This window comes from Squalius cephalus (assembly GCF_949319135.1).
Source record: "Squalius cephalus genome assembly, chromosome: 12".
Taxonomy (NCBI): Eukaryota; Metazoa; Chordata; class Actinopteri; order Cypriniformes; family Leuciscidae; genus Squalius; species Squalius cephalus.
Genome location: NC_137133.1, coordinates 18930151 through 18944586, shown reverse-complemented (window position 1 = coordinate 18944586; position 14436 = coordinate 18930151). Strand labels below are relative to the sequence as shown.

Genomic DNA, 14436 nt, shown 5'->3' with positions numbered 1-14436 from the left:
ACATTGTCATATAATATTATCCTTTTATTGATTTAAAAGTAATTCTAGAGTGGTACGCACCTCCTTCTCAGGGCCACTCTGCTCTGCCACTAGTTGGTCGAACACTGTGCCGTAGTCCTCATAGATCTTCTGCATCTCATTTATGTGACTGGCCACCTTTTCCATGGCCTTTAATGCCTCTGCACCAGAAAAACAAACAAACACAGAAATGAGTTTATTTCAAACCAATAACTGACTCAACAGTTCTTAACTGAATCAATAATGGATTAAACACTATAGGGCTTTTCACATTATGCTTACACCCAGGATGCCATCATTCTAAACACCGCTTTTAACCTCGAGTAAAGCAACGTTTCACACTTAATTTCACACCAAACAGTTGATGAGCCCCATTGACTTCCATAGTATAGAAGTCAATAGCATATCAACTGTTTGGTTATGCATATTCTTCAAAATATCTTCTTTTGTGTTCAGTAGAAGAGAGAAATTCACACAGATTTGGAACATCTTGTGGATGAGTAAATGATGACAGAATTGTCATTTTTGGGTGAACTATCCCTTCAAGAAGAGACCGTTTCATTCTTAGCTTTATACATCCATTCAGTGTAAACTTGATAGTACTGTCAGCAATATACAATATGAGGATGTGCAATGCTAGAGCCTTTATGATGTAAACAAGTCACATGCTGCATTCGTCCAATCAATGACACTGACACCACAAATTTGCAAATAATCATTTAGGAATGTACAATGTGAAACGGCAACTTATGAATACCCAGGATTAACTGGGTTACCTGGGTTTAGTTACCTATGATCACGCGCGTGAACTCGGCAATCGACTACTTTGGACTTCAACCGAAAAACAGGATGTAAACAGGTATTTGCGCTGGCTTAAATAACATCATTTTTATACATATCTTTTACATCTACTGCAGTCAGATCCACTCGTGTTCACTCAGAAGGAATCACTCACATTTTCTGTGCACTTGTAATGACACATCAAGGATGTTAAGAGCCTAAAAGCAGGTTTAGTACTTGCCCCATTGAAGTCAACAGGGTGCAAATTTTAAAAATAGAATAACTCGGTGTAGGCAACACCGATTTTTGTAGTTGTTCTCTGTATTGACAGCACTCCAAATGTACAATAAAATGAGCTCAATGTTAAAATTGACCGGAGTTCTCCTTTAACCCTGGGTACATTACGAACAATGTGAAACGTGAAGCAAGATAACCCAGGATTCGGTTTACCCGGGGTTTAGGATGACCCAGGGTTAACTAGTGCAAGTGTGAAAAGCCCTAAATTGTGCCTGGGATGAAGTAAAAGAAAGAAAGTCGCGTGAATATTGGGAGAACTATGTGTCCGCACACCTGTGAGGTGGTTGCGCTCGTCGCTCTCGGGGTCGGTGAGAGACACCAGCTCTCTCAGCAGCAGCGGGTACTTCAGGACCCTCTGCACGGGTTTGATGAGGTACGACTCCAGGGTGGACGAGTGCTGTTTGGTGGGGTTCCTCGCCTCCAGGAACTCTTTGAACGCCCGGTCTGTTTTTGCTGCCATCAGACAAATCAGAGAATTAAATAAACCAGGTGCTGCTTCTTTTGGCTCAAGATGCCAGTTAAAATATGCAATTAAGACGTCAGATGAGGCTTATGTTCATGTTTTACCTCTTTCGAGAACTTTCTGCACCTTAATGTGATTGGCACAGAAGCCGCTGTAAAGCTTAAAGTGATCTGCATAGTATAAGAAAGATCCACCCAGGGAGAAGAGGAGTTTCTGGATGTGAGATTGAAAGAGAAAGACTCAAAATGTGCCTCAAACCGAAAAACACTTCATTTGTCAGATGTAAATCAAATTAAAGGTCTAATTCCTTCATGGTGTCTGTACAGTAAGTGATAACCTTATATTTATACACTATTAAGATTTTATTTTTGAATTGGCTTTTATTTTTGTGATTTAATTCTAGTGATCCAGACTAGGAATTGAATATTTCTTGCATCAGTTAATCATAAAAATCTGGCTTGATGTCACCACTATATTTTACCTTAAGTTTCTCTGGCGTCTCCAGTGCTTGGTAGTCTGGTGAGGAAGTGGTCCTCTCTTCTAGGGTTTGTAGGAAAACCCTCTGGAAGTCCAGCATTTCGGGCAGGCTTCCGAACAGAGACTCCATCTACCAGAAAAGGACATGATTTTCAAAAATTAGCTAATTTCTGACGCTGTTTTAGTTTAGTATACAACATCATTTTACACCTCAAAACATACCTCATCATGACTGAGGAATGTTTCTTTTTGTAATGGCTTCAGGTAGATCTCAAACAGAGATCCGAGGTCCTAAACAATGTGAGACGCACATGATACAGTATGACAATGTTAATATGGAACAATGCATTAAGCATTAATTAATGTCTCAAATGAAAACAATGAATACACATTTAAAGTCCCACAGCTGTGATTTTATACCTTGACATAAGATTTCTCCGTGTCCACCAGCTCTTGAATAACCATGCGCAGGCGCTCAGTGACAGACATGTGTCGGGGAGAGGATCTGGCAAGGGCATTTTCAGTGGAGTAAGGGTTCCTGTGAACAGATCCTTCAGGGAACGTCTGGTAGAGATGACACACCGTTTCTGGGTTCTACAAGGTAAATAAAAGCAGAAGAACATTTGTCTTTTAGTTCTCTGTGTTTTAATAGAGTGCTGCGGGGATGATGTGTTTTTGTAGGCCAACTTGAAGTTCACATCACCCTGGTTCCCTTGACAAAAAGCCAATTTGATTTTTCCATTGGCTTTTCCATAACCTCTGTGAACAACAAAAGAGATCTGGGGGCTCGTCCGGGATATTCCCTAGAAACACGGGACTGAAAATCAGCCGCCATCACAGGTAAGTCATTTTTAATGTTTCTTGTGGTGTGACTTAAGACGAAGCAGAATGTGAAAAAATGGGAAAACAGATTGTCAGATTTACTCAATCATATTTGAGCAGAGTTAGCATTTAGCATGCTAATATGTGCTGTTGCTCGCTAAATATTTGTTAGTTCTTAAAATCACTTTGATTATTTTATTACTTAATTCGGTCACTTCAAAATATCTTAATTCAATGATGTAAACGTTATCTGATTGATGTGGAATCGAAGTACATTGTTAAATCTTGTAAATCCATCTCTCTTTTTTTTGTGTAGTTCATGAGCCATGTAGATTACTTTTATGGTGATTTAATGTTATTTTTACAGCTACTCTGCCTCAGCCTCTATGCAATTTCATTGTATTAAAAAAGCAGACAGATATTTATATTTAGTAAATGCTAAATGGTGTGTTTTAAACTTTATACGCTGACTGAATCAAACTGTATTGGAATCAAAGGGATTTTAACACAGCCTGTGTCTGGGCCATCACCCAAATCCTTTATGAATGATGCCCTCACCCACATTCACTCACTCAATGCTGTATCAATAACCTGGTTCTTAATCAATACAATCCACCACTGCTGAGTAAAACAACCGAACCATTAGAAACAGGCTCCAGCAGCCCGAGGGCAAGAAATGTTGACTCAAAGCTTGACTCAAAAATGCAAACGCTCTCCTGAAGGCTTTATCTCCAGAGCACATGTGGTGCACCTTCACCGCGCTGCATAAAAAACAGCATCACCGCTGAAAATTCAAGCCATTTGTCATCGTAATCTGTGCTGTCAGAGTGTAATAAAGTGCTGACAAACGGATGAATCCCTCTGGGCGGCTATGCAGAGCTGCTCTCTGCACGTAAAGGATGGGGAAAAAAACATATTATAAAAAACCATATGAAATGTTCACTCTTTTCAAACCTCAATACAATCATAGAGTGCACGATCATAATGAAGTGCAATGGAGAGTTTTTTAAGGTCATAGATGAGTGTGTTTGTGAACGTTTCTCCCATTTTAACACACAATGCACAATTCATTAAGATCATTTCAAGGCCTACAGTAATTATAGACCACTAGAACACAACAACATGAGATAAAATGGCCCAGAGTCTCTGAGTGCATCCAATAGGCAGAAACACGAGTTATACAATCATGGAGGTAACACTTAATGAGAACTCTTGAAAATATTATTTCTAAGGATAAGGATTTCTCAATGTATGAATTAAATGTACATATGAATTAAATGTTTAATTCTTTATAATCTCACACAAAATGTCTTGTACCCCAAAATGTACATTCTAAAAACAAAATACTTTAAATATGAAGTTAAAAGGTAATTTAGATAAATTTAGTTATTTGTAGTTTTAATGAATATATTTTGTAACAATTATCTTTTGTAAATCTATAATTATAAGATGCTATATAAAAATTCAAACAAAATATGTCTTTTAGTTTATATTATATATTATAAATATATATATTTCATAAAAATAGCAAACAAGCAAAGCCAAAACATTTTTTAATCATACAAATGGCAAATATTCCAGGAAAAATACATTTTGTCTATAGTACAGAAAAATCTGTAATATTGTGAAATCTTACTACAGTTTAAAAATATTTTATATATTATTTTATATTGTAATATACTATCATTTATTTCTGTGATGCAAAGCTGAATTTTCAACATCATTACTCCAGTCTTCAGTGTCACATGATCATTCAGAAATCATACTATGCAGAAATTGCTGCCCCAAATACATTCTACAAATGGCTTGCTTATAGTTGACACTAGAGTTTTTATATATAATGAATAATGTTTAGTATATTATTAAAAGTTACTATGAAGTGCTACCAAGTGTGCACACAATCATAACCACAAAAACAAAGAAAAAAGGCCTGAGAAATGATGTCACACACGCTCACGTCACCCAGCAGCCCCACCAACATCTCCTTAAGGGTCTGATGAAGTGATGACAGCTGGAAGAGGACAGGAATTCCCTTCATCTTCATCTGCACTGTTCTGACGACACATGAACACATGACACCGAACCAAAACACACTGTCCACCGCAGGAAGATGCTAATCTTAACATGTTGCTAAGCCTAGAAATGTCTCCAACAGTCCATTCCTAAGGTGTACATTTTAAACCTGCCAATGCAATTAAAGTCAAATAACATTGTTTGCAAATGCCAAGTGTGCAGTAAGAACTGTGGAATTCTGTTGAGCACAGCTCTCTCGCCATCTGACCTCATAACGCCCACCGTAATCCCGATCACACCAGCCAGTCTCTCAACACAAGCAGCTCACACACCTCCTAAATCTCTGACATTCCCTCGGCTTACCTTCCCGCCCCGCTCGGCCTTATCGTTCGCCTCCTCCAAAGCAGGCGCCACGGAGCCCTCGGGAAATTCCTGATCTTGAGGTGGATCTGAGGGAGAGAAAGAGGTGGAAAAGATGTTGAAAGAGTAGGCTGTTTACCTAAGTAAGACATGGTGGGTCACAGTGATAGAGAGTGAAATAAACACGCTTAAAGATCATTAACTCTCTTGGGAGAGGCCGACCCGTGAGAGCGTTTGATCTTTATTAACCGCCATTGATCTGAACTCACTAAATCTGCACACAGGTCCACTTCAGCAGGACACTTGTGTCGGATTCTGCAAAGCTTGGCATCGCATCAAATGGGAAAACCTTACATGGCTTACGGTTAGAATAATGTTACAAACCTCATCTAGAAACACCATCCTGCAGGGAATAACATCCTTGTTGTCTGTGAACGGCCCTGTGGTATAATAGTTTATGTCTGGGCATTTTGACAGCATCATGCTGTGAAACAAGCCGTCCGTCATTAGGTTCTCATCATAAAAACAGCGGGAGTCATTTCATTGTGTATAAAGAGCCAGGGGCCGTCCACAGTCTCAGACATCCACAAGCCCTGCAGGCAGTCTGCGCTTTCAGATCGAGGGCTGGCCAAATTGATTTGAAATGCTATTTCCAAAATCAAATAAAAATTGAAATAAAATTAAATATAAAAGTAAATTAAATATGATTTTAAATATAAAATAAAATGAAATGAAATATAAAATAAAATGAAATAATATTAAATAAAATATAAATAAAATTTAATAAAATATATAAATATTTTATTTAAAAAAATATATAAGTAAATATTACATTAAATATAAAATAAAATGAAATATAAAATGAAATGAAATATAAAAAAAAATATAAAAAAAAAAATATATATATATATATTCATAATTTTTTTTTAAGGAAAATTGCAGTAAATTAGGAAAAGGGCATTACATTACGACCACTGATAGACCCCCACCCCCCATAAAAAAAGGCTCATGACACTTCAGAAATATATAGAACCCCAAAAAGAGTCAAAAGGCAAATGAGAAGTGTGTCGCCCTCTGCAGGTCATGTAGGGTTTCTGCAGCAATAGCAGGGCACATGCGATTTAATGTGCAAAGATGTACAATAATTGAGTCAGTAAGATTGTTTTCTTTTGAAGTTTTTAGTGATCAAAGAATCCTGATTTATTTATTTTTTTTAAATCAAGGTTTCCACAAAAATGCAACTGTTGTCAATGTTGACAATAATAAGAAATGTTTTTTGAGCACTAAATCAATAGTCTCGTGTAGCCAGAGCAGCTTTCATTGGTCAAGGACCGAGAGAGGCCGTCTGAATGACATGTGAAGCAACCAATCACAGTTAACGTCAATGTCCCAACAATAACAGACCGGCGTGTAAAACTTGTGCATCAGATGTTCGGCTGTGGGTCTGACGTCTGAGGCTGAGACTACTAAATCAATATATCAGAATGATTTCTGTAGGATCATGTGACACTGAAGACTGGAGTAATGATGCTGAAAATTCAGCTTTGATCACAGGAATAAATTACATTTTGTAGAGATGCACCATATATCGGCCACCATATCTGTATCGGCCGATATTTGATCATTTTTAATGTTTTCGTTATCGGCCCGATAAGAAAATTTGGCCAATATATAAAAGCCAATAAATAATGGATTATTTCCTTCAGCTGAGACACTTCAGATGTGCGTTGTTCACCATGATGGTTTTGAATTGCTGGAAATATGATTGGAATCACTTCAATAAAGGAAAATACAGTTAAGTGCAAGATGTGCTGCGCAAGTCTGTCATATAGGCTACATAAAATTATAATGAGAATATCATAATTGTGTGCTTGTGTCATGGTTGTTAATGGTGTGATTTTTGTTTTTGTAATCAGGCTCTCAAAAATTATATAAAAATTTGGATTTAGATTTATCGGCCAATATATCGGTTATCGGCTTTCAAATATAAAGAATTATCAGTTATCAGTATCAGGCCAAAATGTTCATATCGGTGCATCCCTAACATTTTGAAATATATTAAAAGAGAAAAAAGCTCAGTAACAGTTTAGTTTAGGGTCCAATTCTCAGTATTAACTAGTTGCTTATTAGCATGCATATTACTAGGATATTGACTGTTGTTATTACTTATAAAGCACATATTAATGTCATATTCTACATCCCTTAATCCTTCCCAATACCTAAACTTAACAACTATTAATAAGCAGTGATTTGGAGTTTATTGAGGCAAAAGTCATAGTTAATAGTGAGAACTGGACCCTAATCTAAAGTATGACATTAAATTTGAATAATATTTCACAGTATGACTGTTTACTGTATTTTTTTATCAAATAAATGCAGTCCTGGTGAGCATACCCATACACAAAAGAAATATATTTGAAATATGTTTTCAGTATATATTTTGGAATATATGCAAATATTTGAAATTGGCCCAATAAATATATTTCACACTTAACATCATATATTTTTGTTATATTTCAGAATATATTTCAATGTATTTTTTTCTGTATGGGTCCCCAAAAGTGTCAAAATATATGTGGCATATATTCCAAATACATTGAAATATATTCTGAAATATAACAAAAATATATGATGTTAAGTGTGAAATATATTTATTGGGCCAATTTCAAATATTTGCGCATATTCCAAAATATATACTGAAAATATATTTCAAATATATTTCTTTTGTGTATGGGATAAGAAGCTCCTTTCAGAGACATTAAAAAAACTTTCCAAATCCAAACTTTTGAATGGTAGTGTTTACAGTGCATTATACAGACAGCTGCTGTCCTACCAGTGGTCCACTGCTCCAGGTGAAGGATGTGGGCCGGATCCGGTTCACTGGGGTCACAGTCTGGCCAAACAGAGCTCTGCTCATCTGAGCTGTTTTCTTCACGTCTGAGGACAAGATGGAGATCCTGTTGGCTGAAGAAGCTCTGCATGAGACCGAGGTCGAGAGAGGCCACACTCACGCCATTAAGAGTCAAGATCTCATCTCCCGCTCTCAGACCTGCAAAAGACAAAATACATCAGACAAATAAATCTCAACATCATCAATCATTCAGAACATTTGACATTTTATCAAGGCGAAGGAAATATTGAAATGTTACCTCCGATAAACGCCAAGCCTTCAGGATTCACCTCACTCACGTAGACATGACTTCTCCTGGCGCCATCCACGTGACCTGTGACCGCAAAACCTGCAGAGACGTCAGATTTCATCTATTTATCTTTAACCAATCAGCACACTGGCAAATTTAAAGAAAGAATTCATAGAAAAATAGACTTTTTTATCATCATTTACTCATGCACGTCACTTCGAACATAAAGGAGATGCCAAGGCTGAGTCATTTTAGCACTTAAAACTCATTTTGGCCTGCAATTGTTCAATTATGTTGTCAACATCAGCAGTTTTCATGTTTCTTGACATTGACATTAAACGTGCCCTTATGAAAAAGAAGCATACTTCTAAAAAGAGTACTTATTACGGAAAGAATATACTTTAAAAGAATATACTAAGGTGTGAACTGAATTTAATGTTTTTGGAATCTTAATAGTATGTTCAATGCAATTAAATTAAAATGTTAATTTATTTTAAATGCAATTATTTGAACTTAAAGAGTGCTTTTTTGACACAAGTAGGACTTTAAGTACATTTGATATGTAATTTCATAACAACCCTTTAACTACAGTCTTTGAAAAGCAGTTATGGTAGCTAAAATATACTTCAATGGCATTTCTATTGAAACTTGCATGTCATGTATTTAAAAATATTGTGTAATGATGAAGTTGAAATGTAAAATATATACTTTAAATGTTATGTCAAATAACACAATACAGTTAAAATTATATAATTAAGTACTTTACATGTGCTTTAGTATGTTAGTCATTTAAACTTTAAACCACAACAAAAGTTCATTAAAACATAATGATTTAAATTATTTTATTAACCACCACTTTAAAAAAAAAAAAAAAAAAAGGTGTACTAAGAGTGTACTTAAGTGTGTTAAGAAACAGTCATGAAAGTGTACTTACACTTATAAATTAATATTATATTATCCGCAAGTACAGTTTTTTAAAGATATTCTTTTAACATTTGAAGTTCGCAACAAGTGCACAAACTAAGCACACTTCTTAAGGCCCATTTACCCTAAAGACGATAACTAAAACTATAAAGATAAAGATATAATTCTAAAAATCTTTCTAAATATATAGAATTGCAGAGTCCACAATACAAGTTCAACGATAATGGCAGAGAGGAACGATATCGTTGGAATTACTTTCACAATGTTTTTTTCCCAGCTGATGAACAATAAAAACATGGACAGCCAATCAGAATCCATCCTGCTTTAAAGAGCTCGAGCATTTAAAGCGACAGACGACATAAACCGCAGCCCGTTTAGAATAAACTGAACATGTGGACACTAATATAGTTATCTTTATGGTTATCGTACTTGGTGTGAATGGGCCTTTTTTCACAAGGGCTGAGCAACACATCATGACACAACATTATTGCACACAATAATATTTCAACAAACACAAATTAGATTTTTTTTTTTTTTTTTTGAAAGGTCAATTCAGTCTGTGTATGGAATAGAGCAGCTTGCATATTCTGCAAATCTTTAATGTTCCTCTGAAGAACGTCATACAAGTTCTGAACAATATAAGGGTGAGGAAATTATGTAAATGATATTAATTTGTGGGTGAGCTATTCCTTTTCTTGTTGATCATGCTGTTACTCACCAAAATCTATGGTTGTGTCCGGACGGGACATGTTTATGGTCAACACATTGAGTGGCCAAATTTCCAGTTCATCATAGACCTGTTAAACAAGAGCAGAACATCATTGTGCGGTGTAATACAACAAGGTTTTTGAAATAAGTGTGTATAACAGGAAAAAAACAACAACTTTGGACCAGTTTGGACCTGCTTAACTTCCAGTCTAGTTTTAGATGGCCAATGTCGGTCATTGTTGCAGTCAATGCTAATATATATAGCCCCGGTTTCACAGACAGGGCTTAGATTAAGCCAGGATTAGACCTTAGTTTAATTAGGACATTTTAATACCTTTAATAAACATGCCTTAGAAAACATGAAACATTACTGGTGTGCATCTTGAGACAAAATATTTTAAGATATGTAAGTGCAAGTCAGCTCGAACATGCATTTTAGTCTTGTCTGTGAAACCAGTGGCTGGAGTTTAGCTTGAACAATCTGCTTCATAAAGTGTGTTTTAGTCTCACCAGGGTCCTCAGCAGGTCTGTTGGCGCTGGAGTGCTTCTCTCCACATCGTGTCCCAAATGTCTCCTCATGTGCAGGCAGTGCAGAGCCGGGTCAAGCTGCTTTACCTAAAAAAAAAAAACATCCACTATTATATTCATGTGGTGAGCATTATGGAGCACAGAATGTGTAATGATTTATTGAATGATCTCAAAGCACATGCATCCTGTGATGACCTCAAGCTAGTGTGGAGTCTTCCTGCCACTTCACGAGGTCTGAACCAGACCACAAACGACAGAAAATTCTAACGCATGAACTTTAGTTGTTCATGTGTCCAGGTCACGATCTCTGTGAGAGGTGACTGATGAATTACCTTGCACGCCAATGAGAGAACATCAGAAACCAGAGAGTCCCGTTTGACCGGCACATTGATGACCTGACCGTCCGGCATGAGCATATAAGCCCGGCTTTCCAGGCTGCAGTCCCACGGGTGACCTTCAGGTGGCGCTGGTAAATGCAGTTTGGTAAAGACGTCCAGCTTCTGCTGATGCAAAGAGATAGAAAGGACCAAAAGTGAATAAAGTTCTAGTATAGAGATAGATGGTAATTACAATTACATAACATTACATAAAACATTACATTCAATTATCACTTATTCTTTAAAATTATAATTATTTAATTTTCAGTTTTGATTCCCTGTGTATATGAAAATAGACTTTCAAGTCAAAACAATGTCAAGAACAGCACCATTTAACAAAATATTTCACTACAAAACAGGTTGTTAATATTGCACAGTTTTTTTGTGGAAATCTCATCAGTCCAAAATCCCACTCAAGTACGCAAGTTGTATAAAACATCACTTAGCATGATTACTTCACCCAGCATTTTTCTTTCAGTAAGGACATTAAAGTAACTTGACGCTGGAACACTGTGTTACATTTACAGCTGCAAACAAAATGTGAGGGAAAATTTCCTCCTAAGCTTGTCTCTGCTCATGCTGGGTCAAAGCCAGGTGCCAGCAACACTATTGTGGATCCTTATTCTGTGAGAGAGGGAGAAAGGGGGGTCACGTCCCTTTTCACTGACTCGACTCACACAGCTGTCACAACAACCTGCTGATCTGTTGACATTATGCAGTGCAAACAGATCAGGGGGTGGAGAAATGGGGGAGGATCTTTCAGTGTAATTCTATTGTCCTTCAGCTGCAGCCTCAATATGGGGATTTGACAGTGCAAAAGCATAAGATTTCTTTACAGACTTTGCAATGCTATTTTTAAACTGTTGCTTGCTAAGGACAGTCTACTGATAAGATAAAACAACAGTCAAGCCACCCCTAATTTAAGGGGACAATATATGTGCGGTGATACAATTAATCAGAGCCATACCTATGTTTTTTTCTGCTAAAAAAAACTGTGACATTTTTTGCATGGACAAAAAGTATCAAGAACAAAACAATTTAATTGCATATGAGATAAAGTGCCTTCAAAAAAAGTACTTGCTATGGAAATAATATATTTTAAAAGAATATTCTTCAGTGTAAACAATGTAATGTTTTCTGAAATACGTAATTGCAATTGTATTATAGTGAAATGAAAATGTATTATAGTTTAAATTTATATTAAATGCAATTAGTTGAACTTAAGTATACAGGCGAATGTACTGCCACTTTGTGGTAAATTAAAATATACTTTGAAACTTGTGTCATGACTCATATATTTAAATACTTTATAATATTAACTTTAAATGTAATATCAATATAAATATAATCGAAAAAATACTCTACAGTTACAATTATAATCAAGTACTTTACATGTGCTTTATTATGTTAGTCAACACATCAAAATAAGTGTACTTCTTTAAACCACAACAAAAGATTATTTTGTTAATCATGATTATTTAAAATGTGCTTTTAAAGTAAATCTTTTAATATCACATTATTGCAAATTCCAATTTTTTAAATTGTAAATGTGTTATGAAATATAATCATGAGTTAATATAATATTATCTGCAAGCACTTTTCCGATTTGAAGTGCACAGTTAATGCAGTTTAGTGCACTTCATTTTCACAAGGGCTAACATGGATTCTCACTTGTTACATTATGATGTGTAGTAATGTTAAAGTGGTGTAATTACCTCTGAGCTGCTTTGCGTGGATGGATGACCAAATGATCCAGAGGAATATCCTTCAAATATCTGCATCACAAACACAAACACACATATACAGAAAAATTAAACGCACGTATCATAAGACATACGGAGCAGCATCTGGGCTAAAAAAAGAAGCATGTTCTGCATTTCTGTGCCTTAATTAGAAGCCATCGATCTGAGGCGCCAGCTTTGATACTATTCTGATTGTAGATCACAGCAGAAATAACCATGAGGTTTGCTGGGAAATAATGAGAGGTCTGGAAGATGCTAAAATTATAGATCTATGAAAGCTGACGGATGGATCAGCCTTAATCTTGAGGGCAGAGTGGGAGACATGGCTTCCCCTCACCCGAAACACCCATGCGTCCTCATGCTAACACATAAACACTGTGTGCGTGTACAAACACATACTTATATAAGGATGTAGTCTATACAAACAGACAAGGGTATGCCCTGCCCTCAAAGCAAAACCTGAAATATCAAAATTGACATGAGCTTTGTTTGAGCAGTGAGGTGCATCACTGTCTGCATAGACAGCTAGCTACTTTCTTAGTATTCTAACTTAAATTAAACCTCACAAAGGACCTCATTGAAACACTCTTCATGAGCAACAATACAGTCAACTTCAGTCAGACGCGCACAAGAAACTCGACTTTTTCTTGCAATTCACAACATAATCTGATGTTAGCATGTTGCTAAGCTAACAACACAATACTCTAATAAACTCAAAACAGACATATAACACAAATATTGGCTAAATCCTCTATTTTATCAATACCTTTTAGCATTGTATTCAATCTGACAATCGAAATTCAGCGGCTATCTTAAATTATGTTTTTCACAAAGCTTGTCGCAACACATTCTGGATGCATTGCTCCATGTCCAAACCAGCTGTATTACAATAAGTGACAGGTGACAAGCTATTTTGTCTGTCCACACTGAACACACTATACCATTATGTGATACAATCATAAGATTTTTGATGTTCAATATACATGAGAAATAAGTTATGAGAAACAGGATTTAGGACTGGGATTTAACTATTGGTTGGCTGACTCAGCAAGCAACCAAGTAACCAACACAAATCCTGTTGCTTTTTATGGTCCAACAAAAACTCATATTTACATGAGAGAAATAGCTTTTATCTAGCCTGACTTCGTCATACTCAAATTCTAGTCAGAATGTGAGTCTGATACCACTCCATAGAGATTTGATTATGGGGCGTGTCTCAACCGAACTAGGAAAAAAAAAAACTCTGCACTCAATTGGATAGACCTACAACCAATCAGAGCAACGGAGTAAATGACGCATGTCCTTCATTCATATTTTCAACCAACAAAATGTCGCGGGCGCGGCTCTCTGATCCTCTTTTAAAATGAATGCGCTGTGGATATCTTCTATAACAGACGCGATGGCGGAATCTACACATGATGTTTCATAAACAAAGTTCGGGAGGAGCACGTACAAATAATCAATCCAATATCAACTTGTCATCAAACAATACCATGTCTAACGTTACCGAGGAAGCATATTCACTCTGTCAACTTACCTAACAACACTCCTTGACAGTTTTTCAGCATCCCTCGGTCCCTCCACCACCCCGAATCCTCACTCGTCTTGTTCTCTCACAACCAGGAACACAGCCCGGTAGCCTATGGCTACCGAGCCCACAGCCCTCTCCTCGGACAGCACGTCATATACGCATTTATTCTATCTTACTTATTTGTGTGAACTCGTGACATCTCATATAGCCTACGCATTTATTCTATCTGACTTATTTGTAAATGTGAACTCGTGAA

General features: G+C 36.4%; 1 protein-coding gene across 2 annotated transcripts in view; it reads right to left on the bottom strand.

The window, feature by feature from the left end:
- tiam2b (TIAM Rac1 associated GEF 2b) overlaps positions 1 to 14436 on the bottom strand; it is a 50340-nt gene that overhangs the window by 6219 nt on the left and 29685 nt on the right. Inside the window, exons 9-21 of one of the 2 annotated variants that reach the window (XM_079887811.1) lie at positions 12623 to 12682; positions 10863 to 11033; positions 10513 to 10617; positions 10013 to 10091; positions 8380 to 8469; positions 8064 to 8279; positions 5234 to 5319; positions 2456 to 2629; positions 2258 to 2326; positions 2040 to 2165; positions 1663 to 1771; positions 1369 to 1548; positions 61 to 179 (exon numbers count right to left, since the gene is read on the bottom strand). In XM_079887811.1, the coding sequence (XP_079743937.1) occupies positions 61 to 179; positions 1369 to 1548; positions 1663 to 1771; positions 2040 to 2165; positions 2258 to 2326; positions 2456 to 2629; positions 5234 to 5319; positions 8064 to 8279; positions 8380 to 8469; positions 10013 to 10091; positions 10513 to 10617; positions 10863 to 11033; positions 12623 to 12682 (1584 nt within the window). The remainder of the gene's footprint in view (positions 1 to 60; positions 180 to 1368; positions 1549 to 1662; positions 1772 to 2039; positions 2166 to 2257; positions 2327 to 2455; positions 2630 to 5233; positions 5320 to 8063; positions 8280 to 8379; positions 8470 to 10012; positions 10092 to 10512; positions 10618 to 10862; positions 11034 to 12622; positions 12683 to 14436) is intronic. The other variant, XM_079887812.1, reaches the window with a different exon arrangement.